This window comes from Oncorhynchus gorbuscha, linkage group LG07 (genome assembly GCF_021184085.1).
Source record: "Oncorhynchus gorbuscha isolate QuinsamMale2020 ecotype Even-year linkage group LG07, OgorEven_v1.0, whole genome shotgun sequence".
Lineage (NCBI taxonomy): Eukaryota > Metazoa > Chordata > Actinopteri > Salmoniformes > Salmonidae > Oncorhynchus > Oncorhynchus gorbuscha.
In genome coordinates, this window is record NC_060179.1 from 25,742,915 (window position 1) to 25,770,140 (window position 27,226).

Genomic DNA, 27,226 nt, shown 5'->3' on the forward strand with positions numbered 1-27,226 from the left:
TATACAGGGGTACCGGTACAGAGTCAATGTGGAGGCTATATACAGGGGGTACCGGTACAGAGTCAATGTGGAGGCTATATACAGGGGTACCGGTACAGAGTCAATGTGGAGGCTATATACAGGGGTACGGGTACAGAGTCAATGTGGAGGCTATATACAGGGGGTACCGGTACAGAGTCAATGTGGAGGCTATATACAGGGGGTACCGGTACAGAGTCAATGTGGAGGCTATATACAGGGGTACCGGTACAGAGTCAATGTGGAGGCTATATACAGGGGGTACCGGTACAGAGTCAATGTGGAGGCTATATACAGGGGGTACCGGTACAGAGTCAATGTGGAGGCTATATACAGGGGTACCGGTACAGAGTCAATGTGGAGGCTATATACAGGGGGTACCGGTACAGAGTCAATGTGGAGGCTATATACAGGGGGTACCGGTACAGAATCAATGTGGAGGCTATATACAGGGGGTACCGGTACAGAGTCAATGTGGAGGCTATATACAGGGGGTACCGGTACAGAGTCAATGTGGAGGCTATATACAGGGGGTACCGGTACAATGTGGAGGCTATATACAGGGGGTACCGGTACAGAGTCAATGTGGAGGCTATATACAGGGGGTACCGGTACAGAGTCAATGTGGAGGCTATATACAGGGGGTATCGGTACAGAGTCAATGTGGAGGCTATATACAGGGGGTACCGGTACAGAGTCAATGTGGAGGCTATATACAGGGGGTACCGGTACAGAATCAATGTGGAGGCTATATACAGGGGGTACCGGTACAGAGTCAATGTGGAGGCTATATACAGGGGGTACCGGTACAATGTGGAGGCTATATACAGGGGGTACCGGTACAATGTGGAGGCTATATACAGGGGGTACCGGTACAGAGTCAATGTGGAGGCTATATACAGGGGGTACCGGTACAGAGTCAATGTGGAGGCTATATACAGGGGGTACGGGTACAGAGTCAATGTGGAGGCTATATACAGGGGGTACCGGTACAGAGTCAATGTGGAGGCTATATACAGGGGGGGTACAGAGTCAATGTGGAGGCTATATACAGGGGGTACCGGTACAGAGTCAATGTGGAGGCTATATACAGGGGGTACCGGTACAGAGTCAATGTGGAGGCTATATACAGGGGGTACCGGTACAGAATCAATGTGGAGGCTATATACAGGGGTACCGGTACAGAGTCAATGTGGAGGCTATATACAGGGGGTACCGGTACAATGTGGAGGCTATATACAGGGGTACCGGTACAATGTGGAGGCTATATACAGGGGTACCGGTACAGAGTCAATGTGGAGGCTATATACAGGGGGTACCGGTACAGAGTCAATGTGGAGGCTATATACAGGGTACAGAGTCAATGTGGAGGCTATATACAGGGGGTACCGGTACAGAGTCAATGTGGAGGCTATATACAGGGGGTACCGGTACAGAGTCAATGTGGAGGCTATATACAGGGGGTACCGGTACAGAGTCAATGTGGAGGCTATATACAGGGGGTACCGGTACAGAGTCAATGTGGAGGCTATATACAGGGGGTACCGGTACAGAGTCAATGTGGAGGCTATATACAGGGGTACCGGTACAGAGTCAATGTGGAGGCTATATACAGGGGTACCGGTACAGAGTCAATGTGGAGGCTATATACAGGGGGTACCGGTACAGAATCAATGTGGAGGCTATATACAGGGGGACCGGTACAGAGTCAATGTGGAGGCTATATACAGGGGGTACCGGTACAGAGTCAATGTGGAGGCTATATACAGGGGGTACCGGTACAGAGTCAATGTGGAGGCTATATACAGGGGTACGGGTACAGAGTCAATGTGGAGGCTATATACAGGGGGTACCGGTACAGAGTCAATGTGGAGGCTATATACAGGGGGTACCGGTACAGAGTCAATGTGGAGGCTATATACAAGGGGTACCGGTACAGAGTCAATGTGGAGGCTATATACAGGGGGTACCGGTACAGAGTCAATGTGGAGGCTATATACAGGGGGTACCGGTACAGAGTCAATGTGGAGGCTATATACAGGGGGTACCGGTACAGAGTCAATGTGGAGGCTATATACAGGGGGTACCGGTACAGAGTCAATGTGGAGGCTATATACAGGGGGTACCGGTACAGAATCAATGTGGAGGCTATATACAGGGGGTACCGGTACAGAGTCAATGTGGAGGCTATATACAGGGGTACCGGTACAGAGTCAATGTGGAGGCTATATACAGGGGGTACCGGTACAATGTGGAGGCTATATACAGGGGGTACCGGTACAGAGTCAATGTGGAGGCTATATACAGGGGGTACCGGTACAGAGTCAATGTGGAGGCTATATACAGGGGGTATCGGTACAGAGTCAATGTGGAGGCTATATACAGGGGGTACCGGTACAGAGTCAATGTGGAGGCTATATACAGGGGGTACCGGTACAGAATCAATGTGGAGGCTATATACAGGGGGTACCGGTACAGAGTCAATGTGGAGGCTATATACAGGGGGTACCGGTACAGAGTCAATGTGGAGGCTATATACAGGGGGTACCGGTACAGAGTCAATGGGCGTGGGCACCGGTTAGTCGAGGTAATTAAGTTAATATGTACATGTAGGTGGAATTGAAGTGACAATGCATAGATAATAAACAGAGAGTAGTAGCAGCGTAAAAGAGGGGTCTAGGTAGCCCTTGGATTAGATGTTCAGGAGTCTTATGGCTTGAGGGTAGAAGCTGTTAAGAAGCCTTTTGGACCAAGACTTGGCGCTCCGGTACCGCTTGCCGTGCGGTAGCAGAGGGAACCGTCTATGACTAGGGTGGCTGGAGTCTTGACAATTTTTAGGGCCTTCCTCTGACACCACCTGGTATAGAGGTCCTGGATGCCAGGAAGCTTAGCCCCAGTGATGTACTGTACGTACTACACTCTGTAGTGCCTTGCGGTCGGAGGCCGAGCAGTTGCCATACCAGGCAGTGATGCAACAGGTCAGGATTTTCTCGATGGTGCAGCTGTAGAACCTTTTGAGGATCTGAGGACCCATGCCAAATCTTTTCAGTCTCCTGAGGGGGAATAGGTTTTTGTCATGCCCTCTTCATGACTGCCTTCGTGTGCTTGGAACATGTTAGTTTTTTGGTGATGTGGACGACAAGGAACTTGAAGCTCCCAACCTGCTCCACTACAGCCCCGTCGATGAGAATGGGGGCATGCTCAGTCCTCCTTTTCCTGTAGTCCACAATCATCTCCTTTGTCCTGATCACGTTGAGGGACAGGTTGTTGGCCTGGCACCACACGGCCAGGTCTCTGACCTCCTCCCTACAGGCTGTCTCATCGTTGTCGGTGATCAGGCCTACCACTGTTGTGTTATCGGCAAACTTAATGATGGTGTTGGAGACGTGCCTGGCCGTGCAGTCAAGAGTGAACCGGGAGTACAGGAGAGGACTGAGCACACACCCCTGATGGGCCCCCGTGTTGAGGATCAGCTTGGCAGATGTGTTGTTACCTAACCTTATCACCTGGGGGCAGCCCGTCAGGAAGTCCAGGATCCAGTTGCAGAGGGAGGTGTTTAGTCCCAGGGTCCTTAGCTTAGTGATGAGCTTTGAGGGCACTATTGTGTTGAACGCTGAGCTGTGATGTTTGCAGGAGCAACACTCACTTCTCAGGACATAGAAGGGCAGAATCCATCAAACTATTTTGTGCATAACATAACATAACAAAAACAAGGTTGATTTGCAAAAATCTTATTTGGATAAGCAAGTCTCTATAATGTTAAAATACTGGATTTCACCAGTAATATATGGTTGTTTGTTTGTTTACGTGTGAAATTATGAAAATAAAAATACATTGAATGTATTGCAAAAGTATGTAATTTAGACAAATTTACTAAAACAACAGTTGATTTTGGCTAATGAATTGTTAGAACAATAAACTGTCATCTCTTGTTATGTCATTGATCAACATTCTATTCTCATGACTTTTCCTATGTCATGACAGAGAGAACATTTACAAGAAAACGAAACAACGGTAGCTCGCCTTTTCTCCTGACTGCAGGGTGAGGTCTAAGAGATCAAGATAAAAGCAGATAATCATTGAATCATTTTAATAAACAGTAAAATAAACATAATATCAAATAGTATTTGTACCTATTGCTTACATTGAGTAATGAAATATGTTAAACAGCAGAAAAGCCAGAATAGATTTTTTCTCTCCATAGAAAGACAAGTAGTGTGTGTTTGTTATTTGTCTTGTTGGTGAGAGTTTATTGCAGGGTAACCGTGCACTTCAAAACAGGCTAGAAAGCATGAACATTACACCACAATCTCATCTTTTATAATAATATTTAATAGCTTCATCTCCCATGAAATAAAGGTATCAACATACAGTTTACATACATGTGTCTATTATTATTATTCAACATACTGTTAAAATTAATGTTATTGGCCACATACACGTGTTTAGCAGATGTTATTGCGTGTGTAGCGAAATGCTACTGCTTCTAGCTCTGTCAATGCAGTAGTAACCGTCATCTCTTGTTATGTCATTGATCAACATTCCATTCTCATGACTTTTCCTATGTCATGACGGAGAGAACATTTACAAGAAAACGAAACAACGGTAGCTCGCCTTTTCTCCTGACTGCAGGGTGAGGTCTAAGAGATCAAGATAAAAGCAGATAATCTATATATTAATATACTGTAGGTACAATGATTATGAGTGAATCACTCTATTCATTTCAACAAACAACAAAATAAACAAAACATAAAATAATATTTGTACCTATTGTTTACTTTGAGCAATGAAATATGTTAAACAGCAGAAAAGCCTGAATAGATGTTTTCTCTCCATAGGAAGACAAGTAGTGTGTGTTTGTTTTGTATCTTGTTGGTGAGAGTTTATTGCAGGGTAACCGTGCACTTCAAAACAAGCTAGAAAGCATGAACATCACAGCACCACAATCTCATCTTTTATAATAATATTTAATAGCTTCATCTCCCAGGAAATAAAGGAATCAACATACGGTTTTTATTATTATTATTATTCAACATGCTGTTAAAATCAAATCAAATGTTATTGGCCACATACACGTGTTTAGCGGGTGTAGGGAAATGCTACTGCTTCTAGCTCTGACAGTGCTGTAGTATCTAACAAGTAATATCTAACAGTTTCACAACGTATTCAACCAAATACATGTACATCTAAGAAGGAATGGATTAAGAATATATATACATGTCAGAGCAGCATTGAACTAAGATACAGTGGCATAGTATAGAGTACAGTGTGTATATATATATATATATATATATGAGATGCAATATTTACAAACAATTAAAGTGACTAAGATACCGTAGAATAGTGTCGAGTTCAGTTTACACATATGAGATGAGTAATGCGAGATACGGAGACATTATTAAAGTGTCTAGTGTTTCATTTCCTTAAAGTGGCCAGTGATTCCTAAGCTCTGTCTCTGGGCAGCCGCCTCTGAAGTGCTGCTGATGTCTGTTTAGCAGCCATTAACATACAGGACATGTGTACTGTTTCATTCCTTCTTTGTTTCTAGTATTTCTATGCTACTGTTACAGTTGACCGTTACAATTGAAGGAGGTAGGAAGAAGAAGAGAAAAATAGATAGAAATAGGAAAGAACAGCAAAGACTAAACATGCCTCTGTTAACATGTATGTTAAGACACCGTGTGACTCATGCAGTAAATTCATTCACACTAAATAACAACAGATAAAATCCTCCTATTCTTCCTCAAAACAAACCGTCAAACAGGTAGATGACATACCTGTGTACTCGCCAGGTTTATAAATGTCACATGGACATCCCCCTACTGTAGAACACTTCCAGTAATCCAGTGTATTTCAGTCATGAAACATACATGAAACATGCACGACACCTGGTATCACTGTATCTTTGTAGAACACGTCTAGTACTGTAGTTTACACAGATGGCTGATGCAATTCAAAGTAGTCATCCATACAGTAGTGACGTTCCGAGATACAACACAGTACAGTGATGTACACAGGAGCAGCACTCACTTCTCAGGAACATAGAAGGACAGAATCCATCAAAGTAGTTTCAGATTTCTGCTTCAGATGACTTTCTAGAACATTTAGTAGTGTCCCTGCTTTCACCCACCCATTTCCTGCTGTATTTCAGATCATTTCAAAGGTATGTCTTTTTCATAAGGACCTAATACTGTATGTCCTGATGAAATATAGATCTCTCTCCATTATCTTTCATGTAATGCAAAACTCTGTGTGTGCGTGCATGTGTGTGTGGGGGTTATTACTACAGATGTCGAATTTGAACTTGGTCACTCTTTTGTCGCTGAGCATTTTCCTGCTGCACCAGGAAATTCAAATGAGCCTCATGAGTCCCTGAAAAAGAACAGTTCTATTTCTCTCCATGCGGAGGCAGTCGAGTCAATGGGATCACGGCAACATTCAAATGTACAATAATGTATGTGAAAAGCAGCCAGACACGTCAACAACTGTTGTTTTACATAGCTTAATAACAACATAGATATTGGTCTCTACTGGCCTACGACATACAAGTGTCAAGTGTATGGTAAGGTCAGAATTAAGTTCAATCGGGGTCTCCACTATGCTGTTTTTCCCTCGGTTCCTGAAGCTTTTCCAACGTCAAACACTTTTTCTCAGCTGCCAGTCTGGCATTGAAGAGACAGAGCTGTGCTCCTCTATACACCAGAATATAATGGGTTGAGAAACACCTTTACAGGCTTTTGCCATTTAGTCGATGCCCTTTTTTCTGTCCAAATATTAGTATTGGTGGCCCAGCAGGAATCAAACCCACAATTTTTGAACAGACTAAGGGCGATTAATCTAATTGACAAGCATTCTGTACAAGAATTTCATTGTTTACCACTGCAAATCTACTATGCCAATTTACCTGCCACATTGTATTAATGGAAACTAATGTTGGTGTAGCATATTGTTGTTATTTTATTTGTTTCCTATTTATGTTATCTGGTATGGTCATTTCTCATCAAGATATCCTTGCACTGTCTATATTTGAAATGTGTAAATAAATCAAGTCATTCGGGGGGATTGAGTTATTTGTGGAACCTCATGTCGTAGCCTAGTGGCGGCGTGGGTCAGAATTGAACCCACGCCGACACGTTATGCTTATATGTGCGCTGCCACGCTGAATGCAGCAGCCCTAACCGTTAGACCACTCCAGGCCACGATTGAACTCAATTTTGACCTTAGCATACACTTCTCACTTGTATGTTGTAGGCTAGTAGAGACCAATATCTATGTTGTTATTAAGCTATGTAAAACGATGGTTGTTCACGTGTCAGGCTGCTTTTCAGATACATTTTTGTACAGTTGAATGTTGCAGTAAAAGGACCTAGGTTTAGCGTATAAGCGAGAAAGAGAGATAATTATTTTGATAGCAAGCCCTGATCCCAATGACTCGACTGCCCCGCATGGAGAGAAAGAGAACTGCTCATTTTCAGGGACTCACAAGTCATGTTTTAATTTCCTGATGCAGTAGGAAAATTCTCTGTGACAAAAAAGTGATCAAGTTAAGATCCGGCATATGTAGAGATTAGGGTGCTATTTGGGACTCAGGCAAAGCAAAGCACTACATGTATCCATTATTATCCCTAAACGGGGGTATTAGTGCAGTAGGCCAGTTCTATATGGATGGTTTATTCAGCGATGTAGTTTACACTGAGTGTACAAAACATGAGGAACACCATCCTAATATTGAGTTGCACCCTCTTTTTCCCTCAGAACAGCCTACATTCATTGGTGCATGGACTCTACAAGCTGTCGAATGTGTTCCACAGGGATGCTGACCCATGTTGGCTCCAGTGCTTCCCACAGTTCCCAAGTTGGCTGGATGTCCTTTGGGTGGTGGGCCATTCTTGATACACACAGGAAACTGTTGAGCGTGAAATACCCAGCATCGCTGCAGTTCTTGACACAAACCTGTGCTCCTGGCACCTACTACCATACGCCGTTCAAAGGCAAATATTTTGTCTTGCCCATTCACCCTCTGAATGGCATACGTACACAATCCGTGTCTCAATTGTCGCAAGGCTTAAAAATCTTTCTTTAACCTGTCTCCTCACCTTCATCTGCACTGATTGAAGTGGATTTAACAAGTGACATCAATAAGTGATTATAGCTTTCACCTGGTCAGTTTATGTCATGGAAAAGGCAGCTGAATGTTGTGTACACTCAGTATAGGAACATAATGATGCACATAAGATGTGCAGGATTAAGTTAAAGACTACATGTATATTCCCCAATCCCTATAGGAGAATATCTCTCCCTCCATATTTCATGTATATATCTCTCTCTTCATTCATGAATTAAACCTCTAGGTAATGTTTAGAGGGAGCGAGAGATGTAGAGGGGCCCAGGGCTAAGGCAGGGGACACTGGAAAACGTTGGTGAGATGATAATGAAATCTGGGTCATTTCCTCTTCTTGTTTGTCCCATTTTCATCTGCTAATCATGCTGTAATGTCCTCCAAGGCCTTGAGGGTTGACCAATGGTCTTGGAGGGGATACATCGACTTTCCTCCAAGCTTTTCCATACAGAAGACTTCTCTTGATATCTAAGCTTTATTGACGTATGTGAAAGTTAATGACTTTCTCAAGTTCTGGTTTGTTTCAGTGTTGAAGAACATTTCAATGAAATTGCTCTGTGTGTTTGTGTGTTTCAGTGCCGCGGTCCATAGAGCACCCATCGTGGGAGTGGAGGGAGAGCAAAGACTTTGATGAGCTCAACCACATCCTGCAGGAGAGCAAGAAGCTGGGCAAGGCTCTGGAGAACCTGTCACGCAGTGAGTACAGTAACTAAACCCTAATGCTGTACCCTAAACCCTGAAGCCAATGCTCTTGAGATACCTGTCACACAGTGAGTCTAGTAACTTAACCCTAATGCTCTACCCTAAACCCTGAAGCCAAGGCTCTGGAGAACCTGTCACGCAGTGAGTACAGTAACTGAACCCTAATGCTGTAACCTAAACCCTGAAGCCAAGGCTCTGGAGAACCTGTCACGCAGTGAGTACAGTAACTAAACCCTAATGCTGTACCCTAAACCCTGAAGCCAAGGCTCTGGAGAACCTGTCACGCAGTGAGTACAGTAACTAAACCCTAATGCTGTACCCTAAACCCTGAAGCCAAGGCTCTGGAGAACCTGTCACGCAGTGAGTACAGTAACTAAACCCTAATGCTGTACCCTAAACCCTGAAGCCAAGGCCCTGGAGAACCTGTCACGCAGTGAGTACAGTAACTAAACCCTAATGCTCTACCCTAAACCCTGAAGCCAAGGCTCTGGAGAACCTGTCACGCAGTGAGTACAGTAACTAAACCCTAATGCTGTACCCTAAACCCTGAAGCCAAGGCTCTGGAGAACCTGTCACGCAGTGAGTACAGTAACTAAACCCTAATGCTGTACCCTAAACCCTGAAGCCAAGGCTCTGGAGAACCTGTCACACAGTGAGTACAGTAACTAAACCCTAATGCTGTACCCTAAACCCTGAAGCCAAGGCCCTGGAGAACCTGTCACGCAGTGAGTACAGTAACTAAACCCTAATGCTGTACCCTAAACCCTGAAGCCAAGGCTCTGGAGAACCTGTCACACAGTGAGTACAGCAACTAAACCCTAATGCTGTACCCTAAACCCTGAAGCCAAGGCCCTGGAGAACCTGTCACGCAGTGAGTACAGTAACTAAACCCTAATGCTGTACCCTAAACCCTGAAGCCAAGGCTCTGGAGAACCTGTCACACAGTGAGTACAGTAACTAAACCCTAATGCTGTACCCTAAACCCTGAAGCCAAGGCCCTGGAGAACCTGTCACGCAATGAGTCTAGTAACTAAACCCTAATACTGTACCATAAACCCTAATACTGTACCCTAAACCCTGAAGCCAAGGCTCTAGAGAACCTGTCACGCAGTGAGTCTAGTAACTAAACCCTAATACTGTCCCCTAAACCCAAGGCTCTGGAGAACCTGTCCAGCAGTGCATCTAGTAACCAAACCCTAATACTGTACCCTAAACCCTTTTAAGCCAAGGCTCTGGAGAACCTGTCACGCAGTGCATCTAGTAACCAAACCCTAATACTGTACCCTAAACCCTAATACTGTACCCTGAACTCTAATACTGTACCCTAAACCCTTAAGCCAAGGCTCTGGAGAACCTGTCCAGCAGTGCATCTAGTAACCAAACCCTAATACTGTACCCTAAACCCTAATACTGTACCCTAAACCCTGATACTGTACCCTAAACCCTAATACTGTACCCTAAACCCTTAAGCCAATGCTCTTGAGATACCTGTCACACAGTGAGTCTAGTAACTAAACCCTAATACTGTACCCTAAACCCTTTTAAGCCAAGGCTCTGGAGAACCTGTCACGCAGTGCATCTAGTAACCAAACCCTAATACTGTACCCTAAACCCTAATACTGTACCCTGAACTCTAATACTGTACCCTAAACCCTTAAGCCAAGGCTCTGGAGAACCTGTCCAGCAGTGCATCTAGTAACCAAACCCTAATACTGTACCCTAAACCCTAATACTGTACCCTAAACCCTGATACTGTACCCTAAACCCTAATACTGTACCCTAAACCCTTAAGCCAATGCTCTTGAGATACCTGTCACACAGTGAGTCTAGTAACTAAACCCTAATACTGTACCCTAAACCCCTAATTCTGTACCCTAAAGCCTAAAGCCAAGGCTCTAGAGAAGCTGTCACACAGTGATTCTAGTAACTAAACCCTAATACTGTACCCTAAACCCTGATACTGTACCCTAAACCCAAATACTGTACCCTAAACCCTAAAGCCAAGGCTCTAGAGAATCTGTCACAACGCGCGTGCAAGCAGTTGCTCCCGACGCCACTTGGGTACACTGCAGCATCCACCGAGAGGCTCTTGCTGCCAAGAGAATGCCTGACAGCTTGAAAGACGCTATGTGTTATGTGCATCCTTTCAAGCACACCCTTCTCATTAACCTATGGTGAGTTATTCACAATGTCAATGAACAAATAAGATTTTATATGTAAGATGGTTAAATAAAGAGGAAAATGATTGATTATTATTATATTATTATTTGTGCCCTGGCCCTATAAGACCTCTTTGTCACTTCCCACGAGCTGGGCTGTGACAAAAACTCACACTCGTTCTTGTGTTTAATAAGCGTATTGTACTGTGTGTGTGTGTGGCAGGCTTACAATGATGGCAAAAAACAACATTTGAGAATGCGCTGACCCTGGTGCTAGAGGGGGTATGCAACTGGAGGTTGAATGTGTGAAGGGGTGCGAGACTATAAAAAGTTTGGGAACCACTGCTCTAGAGAACCTGTCACGAGGTATTACCTTTATCTTATAGTAAACCCTTAACCACTTTTGACTAGAGGTAATACTTATAGTAACGTTTTACTATAATCACTTTGTATATATTTTGGAAATAGAGACTGCAGGTAAAGCAGAGCCCCCTCTGAATCACTGTTCTCTTCCTTAAAGGTATCGCTGCTTCTGATGAACTTGATCAGGTGACTATGAACTACTTTGTTGTGACTTTCCTCTGATATTGAAACTGTCACCTTCTACTGCCGCCACCCTGTCTGTTGCAATCCGATTCCATCTTTCGTCAATTTGGGCTCAGTTAACAGCTCTGAGAATAGTGATGTGTGTGTGTGTGTGTGTGTGTGTGTGTGTGTGTGTGTGTGTGTGTGTGTGTGTGTGTGTGTGTGTGTGTGTGTGTGTGTGTGTGTGTGTGTGTGTGTGTGTGTGTGTGTGTGTGTGTGTGTGTGTGTGTGTGTGTGTGTGTGTGTGTGTGTGTGTGTGTGTGTGTGTGTGTGTGTGTGAGAGAGAATAATGACAAACTACAATCTCATGGGGATGACATCCATCTGCAGAAACTTCAATAAACATGTCCTCTTCCTGTATTTTCCTGGGTGCTAGTGTGTAGACAAAGCTTTGTTTGAGCTGGATTCTATACGGTAATGAGAGCACTGACTTTCCAGTGTACAGTATTTCCCAGTATTGCACACAGTCTTAATTGCAAATTGATTGTCAGGAGTTTTAGTAACCTTTATTACTAAAGCTTATGAGGGTGTCCAACTTAATATTTCAACTTTCAAGGGGGTCCATCTGAATTCTCATGGCACTGACAAGCCTCCATAATTCGAACCCTGAAGATAGCAGCAGCATTTGATATATTCTTGTCCTCAAGAAGAGACGTTCCCTATAGAGGTAATGTCATACAGTATTACAGTACAGTATGTCTGCTTGGCTCCAAGCCCAGATAATCTCCTTCTAGACAAGACAAAGACAGACAGAATATTAGGATATATTTACCCTCCTATCATGTATTAAGTATTGAATTCCATTCCACTTCGAACACGGTGTAGACACCTAAATGAGTGATCCTGTGTGAGTGGCTGTGAGCACTGTCAAGTTAGGGTTGCTGTCAGGGATGAATTGGTAAATAAAATGGTGGTCAAACACTGATTGCCTGTCGCGTTGAAAACAGTAAAACAGCTCCCTATACTTTCAACGCATTTTTCCGTAAAAGCTTGCACAAAATAAAAAAGCTGAATAAGCAGAGTTTGTGTGCGTTTACCCTCCACTACACCACTGATTGACAATAATAAGACACAGACAGACAGACAGACAGACAGACAGACAGACAGACAGACAGACAGACAGACAGACAGACAGACAGACAGACAGACAGACAGACAGACAGACAGACAGACAGACAGACAGACAGACAGACAGACAGACAGACAGACAGACAGACAGACAGACAGACAGACAGACAGACAGACAGACAGACAGACAGACAGACAGACAGACAGACAGACAGACAGACAGACAGACAGACAGACATTGAAGCAACATTTATTTATTTACCTGCACACAAATGTATCACTGACAAAATTTACTTTCTGTTTTGAACTGAATGGCCATATGACAGTCCCTTTCTCTACCTTTTCTCCCTATCTCCCTCCACCTCCCTCCCTTCCATCACCTCTCCTCTCTTCCCCCTCTCTCCTCTCTCCCTCTCTCTCTCTCTCTTTCTCTCTCTTTCATCCTCCCCCACCCCTCTCCCCCTTGCACTAGAACCTTGGGGGGTATAACTCAGTGCTGCGGCCCAGGGTTGTGGGGGAGTGGGTGGGCAGGGAGGAAGAAGATCCAGACCCCCTGGCTGCAGAGATGCTCCAGCCCCCAGTCCCAAGGAACAAGACTGAGGTGTGGGGGAGGGCCAACAACAGCCCCGCCTTGAGGTAAAAGAGAGAGAGTGTGTGTGTGTGGGGGGGGGGGGGGGGCTCGTGTGTGTGTATGTGTTTAAATGTGTAAATGTATTTGTGTGTGCTCCTTAAAGGCATGTTTGGGGACACACAGTTTTTCTGGAGTCAAGCCGAAGTCTATGATTGGTTAACGGTTGGGATTCTTCAAAAATGTCTTTGTTGTCATTCCACAAGAGATGACTCGTTGTCATGCACATTTTTACATTGAGAAATACTGCACCAAACATTTTAGTTACAGTTGAAGTCGGAAGTTTACAAACACTTAGGTTGGAGTCATGACTGTGCCTTTACACAGCTTGTAAAATTCCAGAAAATTATGTCATGGCTTTAGAATCTTCTGATAGGCTAATTGACATAATTTGAGTCAATTGGAGGTGTACCTCTGGATGTATTTCAAGACCTACCTTCAAACTCAGTGCCTCTTTGCTTGACATCATGGGAAAATCAAAAGAAATCAGCCAAGACCTCTGAAAATGAATTGTTGACCTCCACAAGTCTGGTTCATCCTTGGGAGAAATTTCCAAACGCCTGAAGGTACTACGCTCATCTGTACAAACAATAGTACGAAAATATAAACACCATGGGACCACACAACCGTCATACCGCTCAGGAAGGAGACATGTTCTGTCTCCTAGAGATGAACATACTTTGGTGTGAAATGTGCAAATCAATTCCTGAACAACAGCAAATGACCTTGTGAAGATGCTGGAGGAAATAGGTACAAAGGTATCGATATCCACAGTAAAACAAGTCCTATATCGACATAACCTGAAAGTCCGCTCAGCAAGGAAGAAGCCACTGCTCCAAAACCGCCATAAAAAAATCCAGACTATTGTTTGCAACTGCACATGGGGACAAAGATCGTACTTTTTGGAGAAATGTTCTCTGGTCTGATGAAACAAAAATAGAACTGTCTGGCCATAATGACCATCATTATGTTTGAAGGAAAAAGGGGGAGGCTTGCAAGCCAAAGAACACCATCCCATCCGTGAAGCATGGGGGTGGCAACATCATGTTGTGAGGGTACTTTGCTGCAGGAGGGCCTGGTGCACTTCACAAAATAGATGGCTCATGAGGAAGGAAAATCATGTGGATATATTGAAGCAACATCTCAAGACATCAGTCAAGAAGGTAAAGCTTGGTCGCAAATGGGTCTTCCAAATGGACAATGACCCCAAGCATACTTCCAAAGTTGTGGTAAAATGTATTAAGGAAAGCAAAGTCAAGGTATTGGAGTAGGCATCCTTGCTCACAAAGCCCTGACCTCAATCCTATAGAAAATTTGTGGGCAGAATTGAAAAAGCATGTGTGAGCAAGGAGGCCTACAAACCTGACTCAGTTACACAAGCTTATTGTGGGAAGCCTTTGTGCATTTGTCCCCAATGGCACCATTTCCCTATAGCCTATAGGTCGTTCTACAAAAGTTGTGTAAATTGTGGGTTAAGTAAATAAGCATCCTATTTTTCCCAAACTTTCAGCACACAGCAGGGTAGCCTAGTGGTTAGAGCATTGGACTAGTAACCGAAAGGTTGCAAGTTCGTATCCCAGAGCTGACAAGGTACAAATCTGTTGTTCTGCCCCTGAACAGGCATTTAACCCACAGTTCCTAGGCCGTCATTGAAAATAAGAATTTGTTCTTAACTGACTTGCCTAGTAAAATTTAAGAAAAATAAAAAATGTCTTCACATCAACATTTCTACGACATTTTGCAATGGCATTTTTGAGATACTGTATTTACCTGAAATCCTTACCACCCCAATATATTTGTCACTAGTGAAACATAGTGAAAAAGTTGCATTAAATGAGCAACTTTGCACAGTAATGATTCATATGCTATTACAGATTCATTTTTCAAATTGTATTTGCGTACAACATTTACAAAATAGTAAAAACAGGATTTTCAAAAATCACATTTTCAAAAATTTTCAATAGAATTTAGATAAATGTTCTCTGTAAAATGTTCAATGTTGATTGTTTGAATCTGAAATGTATTGATGTATTAATGACTTATGCATCTAGTTCATTATGTTGCTAATGAATTAGTTGTCACTTTTTCTATCTTTATTGTGGCAAAATAACAGGCATTTCGGTAGTGACATCATTGTTTCGGTTGTGACGTGGCATATACTGTACGTTCTTAACTTAATTGCTTACTTAATTGATACCATATCTAATGGGGCACATGTGATTGATATATCACTAACACAATCAATAAAAGGTAAGTCTTTCTGTCTGTCTGTCTTTCTGCCTTTTCACTGCTGCTGACCTGTGTTGTCTTTGACCTCTTAAATCTTTTATTAATTTGACCTTTCCCTCTTCCTTTCCTTTAAGCATTTCTTTCCCTTTTCTTTTTCCAGATATTCTTGATATCGCACAGGGTCAGTTTTTATCCCCTCTCTGTACTGTCTGGCTGTCTGCTGTACTGTTCTTCGTGTTGACACCAGATGTCCCTGTCCTTCAATAACTCGACAAATAATCTCAAATACAAATAATGACCTGTGTGTTTAATAAATGTAAAGAAGTACAGTGGACTAACAATCAAGTGTCAATCATAGAGACAGATAGAGGATTCTAGAAGGATATGTCTCGTTTTAGTGTAGACTTTGCCAATGAGGCTTTCCACCATTTTTAAGTAGTCAACTGGGTGGGGGGTTCCTATGGGTTGGGTGGGATCAGCCAAGGATCAGAGAGCATTGTCTTCTTCTTCAAATTAGGTTGCCTATTATTTGTAAATGGCTTTAAGATATATCACTGCCATCTAGTGTAAAGTACAGTACAGTACAGTAGAGTATAGTTTAGTACAGCACAGTACATTACATTAGGGCACAGTACAGTAGAGTACAGCACAGTACAGTAGGGTACAGTACAGTAGGGTACAGTACAGTGCAGTAGAGTAGGGTACAGTACAGTACAGAACATTATAGATGTTTTTGTTTGGGCCAAATAGACGTCAATGTTTGGGCTCTTGGAGGGTTGCGTCTCAATACTCAAACCCTCTTTCCTAAAATGTGCACTTGCCCACTTGACCCACATGATGGTAAATCATTTGGTAGAGCATGGCACATTTAACTTTAAACAGGAGATAGCCTCAGTGCTGCAGCCCGTGCTGTCACATATGCCATAATGACACAGATACGAAGATGAGACCTCTATCTATTGCCATGGTGTCAATTGTTTTGGTTGTGACCATTTCGGTTTGGACAGTTTTAGCCCCACAACCACGCTTGACATATTTCTTGACATATTAAATGATACTTCTTAAAAATACATGACGATTCACTCATTCTCTCCAAAATATTTGTAGACAGACTACTCACCATGTAGCCATGCTGGAAAGGAGTGCAATCCCATCAGCTGGTGATATTTGTAGGGTGTGGCTTAAGGCACATTCATTCTACAGCCTTTCAATGTGTGTTATAGCCTGTTCCTATATCCGTTTGTGCCATTGCCAACTCCATTGCTGCCCTTCTTAAGACAAACGCTGAGATTGCCATGAGGCCAGGCTGTTGACATGACAATACGTGACATGGAGTTGGCATGATAGCGCTGGCACTCAGGCTACCGAAGTAAGTCTTTGTAGGGAGATATCTGACATGGGCTTTGGTGTAATTCACTGTTATGAAAAAGTAATCTAATTTTAACAAAGTGTATGTTTTTGTAAAATTATGCAGGTGTGTAATAAAATAAATAGTCTCTCTCCAAGGCCCGCTTCCGGATGCTGCTGTGGTTATATGAATTGTGGGTGTGTGTGTGTGTGTGTGTGTGTGTGTGTGTGTGTGTGTGTGTGTGTGTGTGTGTGTGTGTGTGTGTGTGTGTGTGGGGGGCGAGCGCACTTGGCGACTGTCTGGGATGTAGCTAATTAGAGAGGATCAGATATTAAATCATAAATCATACTCATGCTCGAGCTGACACACACACACACACACACACACACACACACACACACACACACACACACACACACACACACACACACACACACACACACACACACACACACACACACACACACACACACACACACACACACACACACACACACACACACACTGGTTTTTGTAATCTCATTAGGTTATTCCATTGCTGGATTAGTCAGAGACATCACATTGTTAGGGTTCTCAGTTCTCAGCAGAGGGATAGGGGTATGCGTGTGTGCATTGTACATCTCTATGTATGTGTGTGTCTCTCTGTGTCTCTCCTATCCCCAAAACCCAGTCCCTTGTAGCATCCTCTAAGAGTTCCTCCAATGAAGTCTGAGAAGTGTTTGGCTCAGCTGACATCATTTATTTCTGCTTAATTGTGTTTTCTGGGTATTGGCTCCTGATGCTGCCTCTTGCTGATGCTGCCTCTTGCTGATGCTGCCTCTTGCTGATGCTGCCTCTGCTGCTGCTGCTGCTGCTGCTGCTGCTGCTGCTGCTGTGCATTAGAGGACTGAGAGCCACTGAGATGTGCTAAAAGATACCGTGGCTTGCATAATGGCGCTGCACGCTGCTCTGCCTGATATTAGGCCCACCTCTAAAACGCTGTCTGTGTCTGAAATGGCCAAGAGTAGTGCACCATATAGGGAATGGAGTGATAGGATGACAGTGCACTTTTGGTCTATAGTAGTTCACTATTCGTGGGTTGCACGTTTCATCACAATATTGTTTGTACTTTTGAAGACTGGTGCACGAATGTTCTACTGACTTAATGATTTCTCAATTGACCTTTCGATAAACCCCGCCCCATCATTTTGGGCAACCAATTGCAGCGCTCCAATGGACAGCAACTGTCATTTAGTCCGACACCTCGGACTTAGGAACATAATGATTATGTTCCTAGCCTCGGACCATCTCACGTTTTGAAATACATGAAAGCCAATGAGGGCAGTGGGACAAATTTGGAGTTTTCTTTAAAAAAAATTGAAGTAATTGAACAGTGCACCAGGGGTTCTTGCTACTGTGATTCCTGAAATGCATAGCCTGTTCAATTTTGGATTCAAAAAATACATTAACTTGTTTTCTCAAAATATATATATATATTTTTTTCATGGCCCATCCACCACCACACCCACTTCGGAGGACAAAAATAACTTTGTTTGTACAGCTTTTTCAACCGCTCCTGAACCTGTGACCAGAAACTGTCACAACAGCCTTCACTTTGGCTCCCCCTCCTGTCCAGCTCAGGCATCCGACGTTGCCGGCCTTCTAGCTGCTGCCGAACATACTGCTGGCAAACGTCCTTCACTCATCAACTCCGGACTTGTCTCGTCCTCATTACACACACCTGTTTCCAATCCCCACTCTATCACTGTATAATTACCCCCTCTGCCATTTATCTTTGTCTGTCATTGTAAATTATATTTGTTTTCCTGAGAAGAATCTCTCCTACTATTTCCTGAGTACTTTATATTTTGCACTTTGGGTTCACCCTGTGCCTTTTTGTTTATCAAGATATATTTTGAGCACAACAGCATTTGGGTTTTGTCCCGCTTTGATCTATAGTGCTTAAATAGATTCAGTAGTTCTAAACCTGCTACTGCCTCTTGCCCACTTGCCCAGGTTGTAATATGGATAATGAGGAAAAACACAAGGTGTGAGACATTCTTATTAATCTATTTGAAAACAAGTTCTGGTTTAAGTATAACTGACGCTTTTAGTGAGAGGTCTAATGCTTTAATATTTTATCATTTAACAATTTTATTAATGCTACCCCAATCTGCTGTCAACATCAGAATATGATTTGAGAGCACTAGTTAGCTAGCTCCAAAAGTGGTTATAGCATGACTGCATGCTGATATTGAATTCAGAGCCATTCAGTGGCTAGCCACACTACAAACATCATTTTCCCAGGTTTCCTTGGAAGCAATTATAATGACAGTCCACCACAGAATACCTGAGAGTTTCCTGATTAGCAAGGGGTAGTCAGTCTGTGCTTAATTTAATTGTGTTTTAAAAACACAGTTTGAGATGATTAAGAGGGGATTTCGCCAGTGGTTTGAAGAAGGTGGAATTGGGCTTCCCGGGAAAATATTGTCAGAGGTTGCATCAGTAACCAGTGCATCGGTGTCTCACATTGACGGGACAGCAGTGGAAAAGGTGGAAAGTTTTAAGTTTCTTGGTGTACATTTCACTGACAAACTGAAATGGTCCACCCACACAGACAGTGTGGTGAAGAAAGCACAACAGTGCCTCTTCAACCTCAGGCGGCTGAAGAAATGTGGTTTGTCATCTAAAACCCTCACAAACTTTTACAGATGCACAATTGAGAGCATCCCGTCGGGCTGTATCACTGCCTGGTACGGCAACTGCATCGCCCACTGCCTGCAGGACTCCAGAGGGTGGTGCGGTCTGTACAACGCAACACTGGGGGCGAACTATCTGCCCTCCAGGACACCTACAGCTCCCAATGTCACAGGAAGGACAAAAGATCATCAAGGACAACAACCACCCGAGCCACTGCCTGTTCACCCTGATATCATCCAGAAGGCGAGATCAGTATAGGTGCATCAAAGCTGGGACCAAGAGACTGAAAAACAGCTTCTATCTCAAGGCCATCAGACTATTAAACAGCCATCATTAGCACAGAGAGGCTGCTGCCTACATACAGACTTGAAATCATTGGCTACTTTAATAAATGGAACACTAGTCACTTTAATAATGTTTACATATCTTGCATTACTCATCTCATATGTATATACTGTATTATATACTGTATTATATACTATCTACTGTATCTTAGTCTATGCCGCTCTGACGTTGCTCATTCATATATTTATGTATTCTTAATTCCATTCCTTTACTTCGATTTGTGTGTATTAGGTATTTGTTGTGAAATTGTTAGATATTACTTGTTAGTTATTGCTGCACTGTCGGAACTAGAAGCACAAGCATTTTGCTACACCCGCAAAAATATCTGCTGAACACTTGTATGTGGCCAATAGAGTTGTATTTGATTTGATAATCAAGGGGGTGCAGGGCTTGTTTAAAGTACATTATAGTGACGTGGAAACACAATTTAGATGAAACAGTCATTATACCCTGTTCAGAATGACTGGGCATCACTTGACTTTAGGGTACCACTATGGCGGAGAGTGGCTTGAGAACGTTCATAGCAATGGCATGATGTGCCTGAGTGATTGAAGTGCAGGACATGAATATAGGGAAACGGGTGCCATTTGGAACGTTTCATCCCCTGACATAATGATGGGGGCTGCCCAATTCACTGCCTGATCTAAAACCCAGCTGTACTGAACAACTCTACAGTAGCCTCTCCTGATGCCTGCCTGTCCACATTTAGAGGAAGAGGTTGATTAGAGCCCCGCCCTCTGATATTTTTCATACAATAATACCCCAGCTTGGTCTTAATCTTCTTACAATCCTTACCCTTATATCTCTCCAGTCCTTTGCCAGCTTTCCTCCCCATCTATTTTCCTTACCTTGTCATCATTCTCTGGACTTTCTCTTTTCTTCTATTCTCCTCCCATCCCTCCTTCACAGTTAGAGTTTGAGGAGAGCTGACAGTTACCTGTGTGTATGTATCTGCAGTAGGTGAGGGTGAAATGGAGGGGTGGGGGAATGGAAGATTGGAGTGGTGGGCTTCTGGGAAATCAGGCAGAGCCAGGTGAATTCTGGGAGAGGCTTTTTGGGACAGATAGTATGGAAGACAGAGTGCAGTGTGGGACATCTCAATCCCACCTCTCTCGCTTTTCATTCTCTCCCTTCACCCCCCCACCCTCTCTCTCATTCTCCCTCTTCTCTCTTTTCTCCTCTCCAGCCCTCTCTCTCCCCTCTCTCTTTCTCTCGCCCCTCTCTCGTTCCCTCTCACCTCTTTTACTTAATTCCTCCCTCCTCCTGTATTCACACTACATTCTCGTCTCCCCTCCCCACTCCTACTCTTCTTTTAATCTTTTATCTTCTAATTACCCTATTTTAACTGTATTGTTCTTATATCAGTATTCCCATGACAAACCCCAACTTTATATTACTTTAACAGCAGGTAATGTAGTCCTTTCCTTTCTCCAGTATGAGTCATACTCTGTGTTGTCCTAAGTGGCACCCTATTGCCTATACAGTGCTCTACTTTTGACCAGAGAAGTAGTTTACTATATAGAGAATAGGGTGCCATTTTGGACACATTCTCTATCATGTCCCTGGTAGTCGAGGTCTTGTGATATACTCTCTGTGATTCTGAAGGTAGGAGCTATCTTGTTCCCCTCAGGGAAGTTGAGCAGAGGCGTAGTCCCTCTCCAGGGCACACACACTCAAGGTTTGGTAAAAACAGAGGGAGGGGGGTGAGAGTGCTACACAGCATATTAGTTTGATTCAGATTTTGATTCTAAGTTGATTCTAGCTACGTCTCTTATTTGATGTTGTGTTGATTGGTGTTTTCGTCGTTGTTGTCATTTATAATAGAACACATTACCTGAGCCTGGTCCCTGTGGAGGTAGATGGCTGAGACTAAAGAGAGGGAGAGAAAGGAGGGGAAGAGAGACAAAGATCCCCCTAAGGAATTAAAGGAAATAGAGAGGAGGAGATTCCCCATTGAAAATACTTGAAAAATCTGAACAACAAATGCAACTCAACATTTCTCACAAACAGAACTTACAATGCAACTGCTTCATCTGAAGTCTCAAAGCAGAACCTTATACTTAGTACTGTGTCCGAAATGGCACCCTGTTCCGTATTAACTTCCCTGTTTTTGACCAGGGCTCCTGTTGTGAAAAGTATTGCACTATTTCGGGAATAGGGTACCGTCTGGGACACAGGCCGGCGCTAGAATTGCAAATAAAAGTTACACAAACAAAGTACTCTGAAAAGAACCACCAGTCTCGCTTGGCCTAATCCATATGATACGGCACATTAGCATAGTAATACTCTTCCTGCTCAGGATATGAAGATGTTTAATCTCTCTCCCTCTCGCTCTTTCTCTATGTATCTCTCTCTTTTTCTCTCTCTCCCCCTCTTGCTCTTTCTCTGTGTATCTCTCTCTCTTTTTCTCTCTCTCCCCCTCTCGCTCTTTCTCTATGTATCTCTCTCTCTTTTTCTCTCTCTCCCCTTCTCGCTCTGGCTCATTCTCTCCATTCCTCTCAAGTACTGACCTCCCTCTCTCCCCCTGGAATCTGTAAGTCCTAGTCATTCTGATGAGATATTCATCCAATTAAGGCTCTCCAGTCCTAATCCCTAACACACACCCTCCATCCCAGACAGGATATGGAAATGAATTATTATGTCAAATATGGAGCTGGTGCAAAACACACACACACACACACACACACACACACACACACACACACACACACACACACACACACACACACACACACACACACACACACACACACACACACACACACACACACACACACACACACACACACACACACACACACACACACACACACACACACACACACACACACACACACACACACACACTATAGTGCATTTCTTCATCTGTGGATATTAAATTGGAGGCATTATTGGGTCGTTGATTCCTCTTCCACACAGTTTGTGCCCTAGCTGGAGATAAAGCCATTCCACCTCAGCAGCAGGGTGAAGTTATGCAGATGTTTGTGTTTATTCTAGGAGTCTGTCTCTGCTCTGCTTAGTCCATGGTTTTCAGTGAATTGTACTTTAGTTTTTTCTTTTCTCTGGCTCTCAACTTTCTGGTGCGTTGTATCTCTGTGGTGCGTTGTATCTTTGTGGTGCGTTGTATCTTTGTGGTGCGTTGTATCTCTGTGGTGCGTTGTATCTCTGTGGTGCGTTGTATCTCTGTGGTGCGTTGTATCTCTGTGGTGCGTTGTATCTTTGTGGTGCGTTGTATCTCTGTGGTGCGTTGTATCTCTGTGGTGCGTTGTATCTCTCTGGTGCGTTGTATCTTTGTGGTGCGTTGTATCTCTGTGGTGCGTTGTATCTCTGTGGTGCGTTGTATCTCTCTGGTGCGTTGTATCTTTGTGGTGCGTTGTATCTCTGTGGTGCGTTGTATCTTTGTGGTGTGTTGTATCTCTGTGGTGCGTTGTATCTCTGTGGTGCGTTGTAACTTTGTGGTGCATTGTATCTCTGTGGTGCGTTGTAACTTTCTGGTGCGTTGTATCTCTGTGGTGCGTTGTATCTTTGTGGTGCGTTGTATCTTTGTGGTGCGTTGTATCTTTCTGGTGCGTTGTATCTCTGTTGTGCGTTGTATCTCTGTGGTGCGTTGTAACTTTCTGGTGCGTTGTATCTTTGTGGTGCGTTGTATCTTTGTGGTGCGTTGTATCTTTCTGGTGCGTTGTATCTCTGTGGTGCGTTGTATCTTTGTGGTGCGTTGTATCTCTGTGGTGCGTTGTATCTTTGTGGTGCGTTGTAACTTTGTGGTGCGTTGTATCTCTGTGGTGCGTTGTATCTCTGTGGTGCATTGTATCTCTGTGGTGCGTTGTAACTTTCTGGTGCGTTGTATCTTTGTGGTGCGTTGTATCTCTGTGGTGCGTTGTATCTCTGTGGTGCGTTGTATCTTTCTGGTGCGTCTTATCTTTGTGGTGCGTTGTATCTTTCTGGTGCGTTGTATATTTGTGGTGCGTTGTATCTCTGTGGTGCGTTGTAACTTTCTGGTGCGTTGTATCTTTGTGGTGCGTTGTATCTCTGTGGTGCGTTGTATCTTTGTGGTGCGTTGTATCTCTGTGGAGCGTTGTATCTTTGTGGTGCGTTGTATCTCTGTAGTGCGTTGTATCTTTGTGGTGTGTTGTATCTCTGTGGTGCGTTGTATCTCTGTGGTGCGTTGTAACTTTGTGGTGCATTGTATCTCTGTGGTGCGTTGTAACTTTCTGGTGCGTTGTATCTCTGTGGTGCGTTGTATCTTTGTGGTGCGTTGTATCTTTCTGGTGCGTTGTATCTCTGTTGTGCGTTGTATCTCTGTGGTGCGTTGTAACTTTCTGGTGCGTTGTATCTTTGTGGTGCGTTGTATCTTTGTGGTGCGTTGTATCTTTGTGGTGCGTTGTATCTCTGTGGTGCGTTGTATCTTTGTGGTGCATTGTATCTCTGTGGTGCATTGTATCTCTGTGGTGCGTTGTATCTCTGTGGTGCGTTGTATCTTTCTGGTGCGTCGTATCTTTGTGGTGCGTTGTATCTTTCTGGTGCGTTGTATCTTTCTGGTGCGTTGTATCTTTGGTGCGTTGTATCTCTGTGGTGCGTTGTAACTTTCTGGTGCGTTGTATATTTGTGGTGCGTTGTATCTTTGTGGTGCGTTGTATCTCTGTGGTGCGTTGTATCTCTGTGGTGCGTTGTATCTCTGTGGTGCATTGTAACTTTCTGGTGCGTTGTATCTTTGTGGTGCGTTGTATCTCTGTGGTGCGCTGTATCTTTGTGGTGCGTTGTATCTCTGTGGTGCGTTGTATCTCTGTGGTGCATTGTATCTTTCTGGTGCATTGTATCTCTGTGGTGCGTTGTATCTCTGTGGTGCGTTGTAACTTTCTGGTGCGTTGTATCTTTGTGGTGCGCTGTATCTTTCTGGTGCGTTGTATCTTTGGTGCGTTGTATCTCTGTGGTGCGCTGTATCTTTCTGGTGCGTTGTATCTTTGTGGTGCGTTGTATCTCTGTGGTGCGTTGTATCTCTGTGGTGCGTTGTATCTTTCTAGTGCGTTGTATCTTTTTGGTGTGTTGTATCTTTGTGGTGCGTTTTATCTTTGTGGTGCGTTGTATCTTCGTGGTGCGCTGTATCTTTCTGGTGCGTTGTATCTTTGTGGTGCGTTGTATCTTTGTGGTGCGTTTTATCTTTGTGGTGCGTTGTATCTTCGTGGTGCGCTGTATCTTTCTGGTGCGTTGTATCTTTGTGGTGCGTTGTATCTTTGTGGTGCGTTGTATCTTTCTGGTGCGTTGTATCTTTGTGGTGCGTTGTATCTTTGTGGTGCGTTGTATCTTTGTGGTGCATTGTATCTTTGTGGTGTTTTGTAAGATGCATTCTATAAATTGTTCCTCCATTGTAATTTAACATCCTGCTCTTTGAAAGGACCCAGATTAAAGGATACAGCGTGTAGATTCTAGAGAAGGTTTTCTTCCTGGAGTCCATCATGGATCATTAAAAGCAGCAAGACCTGCTCCATAACTCAGCTTCTATAGCTACAACAGAACACACAGCCATTGTCTGCCCATCAAATAGCACCCAGTATCCTATATAGTACACTACTTTTGACCAGGGCGCATGGTGGACTGTAATAGGTAATAGGGTGCTATTTGGGACACAGTCCTTTGTCTGGATCGTTTGAATGGACTGGGCCACATTCATTCAAACCTGATATGAGAAACAACAAGGTGTTCGGACAGGTTTCTATTGTCAGACCATGTATCCTTTATTTGCTTTATAATCATATCCTCTTTGTCTGGATCCATTGTAAGGACTTCGGTCACTATTCAATCAAACTAGCTATGGGGAACTTGTTGATATGTCGGTTATTTCTTTTGAAGATTCGATATTCTTTGAACATGCATCCTCTATGTGCTTTGTAAAGACTTGTGATTACCAGAGCTGTGGTGTTTTGACCAGTTCCCTGCCTCAGTACATCATAGCTCTAAAACCCATCTGTTCCTCTAACTGCCTCGGTGTCTGCTGTAGCCAATATGTTTGGCATGACAACGACAAAGGAGCTGTCTTGGACAGAGACACGCTGACGCTGATAGATCAGAGACAGGCTGACTGCACCCTAGCTGCTATTAGCACTGCTGATGCTACACTGCAGCATTGCTCCCTTTTGTATTGGGTTGCGCAAAAAAAAGTCAGTGGGAAGCCAAAGTTAAATCAAAATATATTTCAACTTACTGTGCCCGTGGGCAGGACGGTTGGTCATTAAAACAGGGTGAATATCTAAAAGGCCGTATTATTAAACAGACTTTCCAAACGTGGGTCTGTTGTAGAGTGACTCCCGCCGGCACAGTAAGATGACATTTCATTTCACTTCTGGCTTTCACTTCTGGCTTCCCACGGACTGTTTCTCAGCAACCCAATACAAAAGGGAGCAACGCTGCAGTGTAACATCCCCATTGCTAATGGCAGCTAACTGCACCAATGCTGACTATATCTCTCACACAGGGGTGCAGTGAATACTGAATACACTATCCTAATTCTATCTTCTATATTCTCATTCTCTCAATCTCTTTCTCCTCTCTGTCTCTTCTCACTCTCTCTCTCTCTCTCTCTCTCTCTCTCTCTCTCTCTCTCTCTCTCTCTCTCTCTCTCTCTCTCTCTCTCTCTCTCTCTCTCTCTCTCTCTCTCTCTCTCTCTATCTACTCCCTCTCTCACGCCCTCTCTGCAACCTCCCCTCCGTGATCTGTTGCTCTCTTTTAACTTTCTCTCTTGCTCTCTCTCAACCTCTCTCCTCTTTTACTCTTTCTCATTCACTCTTATTCTCTCTCTCGTTCTCTCTTTCGGTCTCTGCCCCCGCCTCTCTCTCTCTCTCTCTCTCTCTCTCTCTCTCTCTGTAGCCTCACCTCCTCTATGTTGTGTTGTGATTTTAATTACTCTTTTCCTCAGTTCGAGTCTGTTAATAATTATCCAAGCCTATTCACTTCCTGGTAATCAACAGAGGAAAGTGTGAGTGTCTACCTCTCTACTTTAATGGCCCTGTTGGTTTGTATACACCAAGTCCCAAATGGCAGGACTCCCTATGAACCCTGGTCAAAAGTTGTGCACTATATAGGAAATAGGGTGCCATTTGGGACACAGCCTATTCTCAAACGATCGTGGAATAGCTGCCAGGTGGAAGCCATGTTGAGAGGTACTTAAGTGTGAGGACACTGTGTACTGGGTAGAGAAGCTGCACCTGCCTACAGATACACACAGCCTCAGAGATACAGAATCCAATCATAATAAAATAAAAATGTTATTGGGCGCGTATACATATTTGCAGGTGTTTTTGCAGGTGCAGCTAAATGCTTGTATTTCTAGCTCCTACCGTGCAGTAATACCT

At 43.7% G+C, this 27,226-nt stretch overlaps 1 protein-coding gene across 2 annotated transcripts in view; it reads left to right on the forward strand.

Annotated features, from left to right (window-relative positions):
- The window catches only part of LOC124039703 (uncharacterized protein C8orf34 homolog), a 198,383-nt gene that overhangs the window by 59,207 nt on the left and 111,950 nt on the right, over positions 1-27,226 (forward strand). For both annotated transcript variants that reach the window (XM_046355955.1, XM_046355956.1), the window contains exons 4-6: positions 8,714-8,833; positions 11,519-11,547; positions 13,124-13,287. In XM_046355955.1, coding sequence (XP_046211911.1) covers positions 8,714-8,833; positions 11,519-11,547; positions 13,124-13,287 — 313 coding nt within the window. The remainder of the gene's footprint in view (positions 1-8,713; positions 8,834-11,518; positions 11,548-13,123; positions 13,288-27,226) is intronic.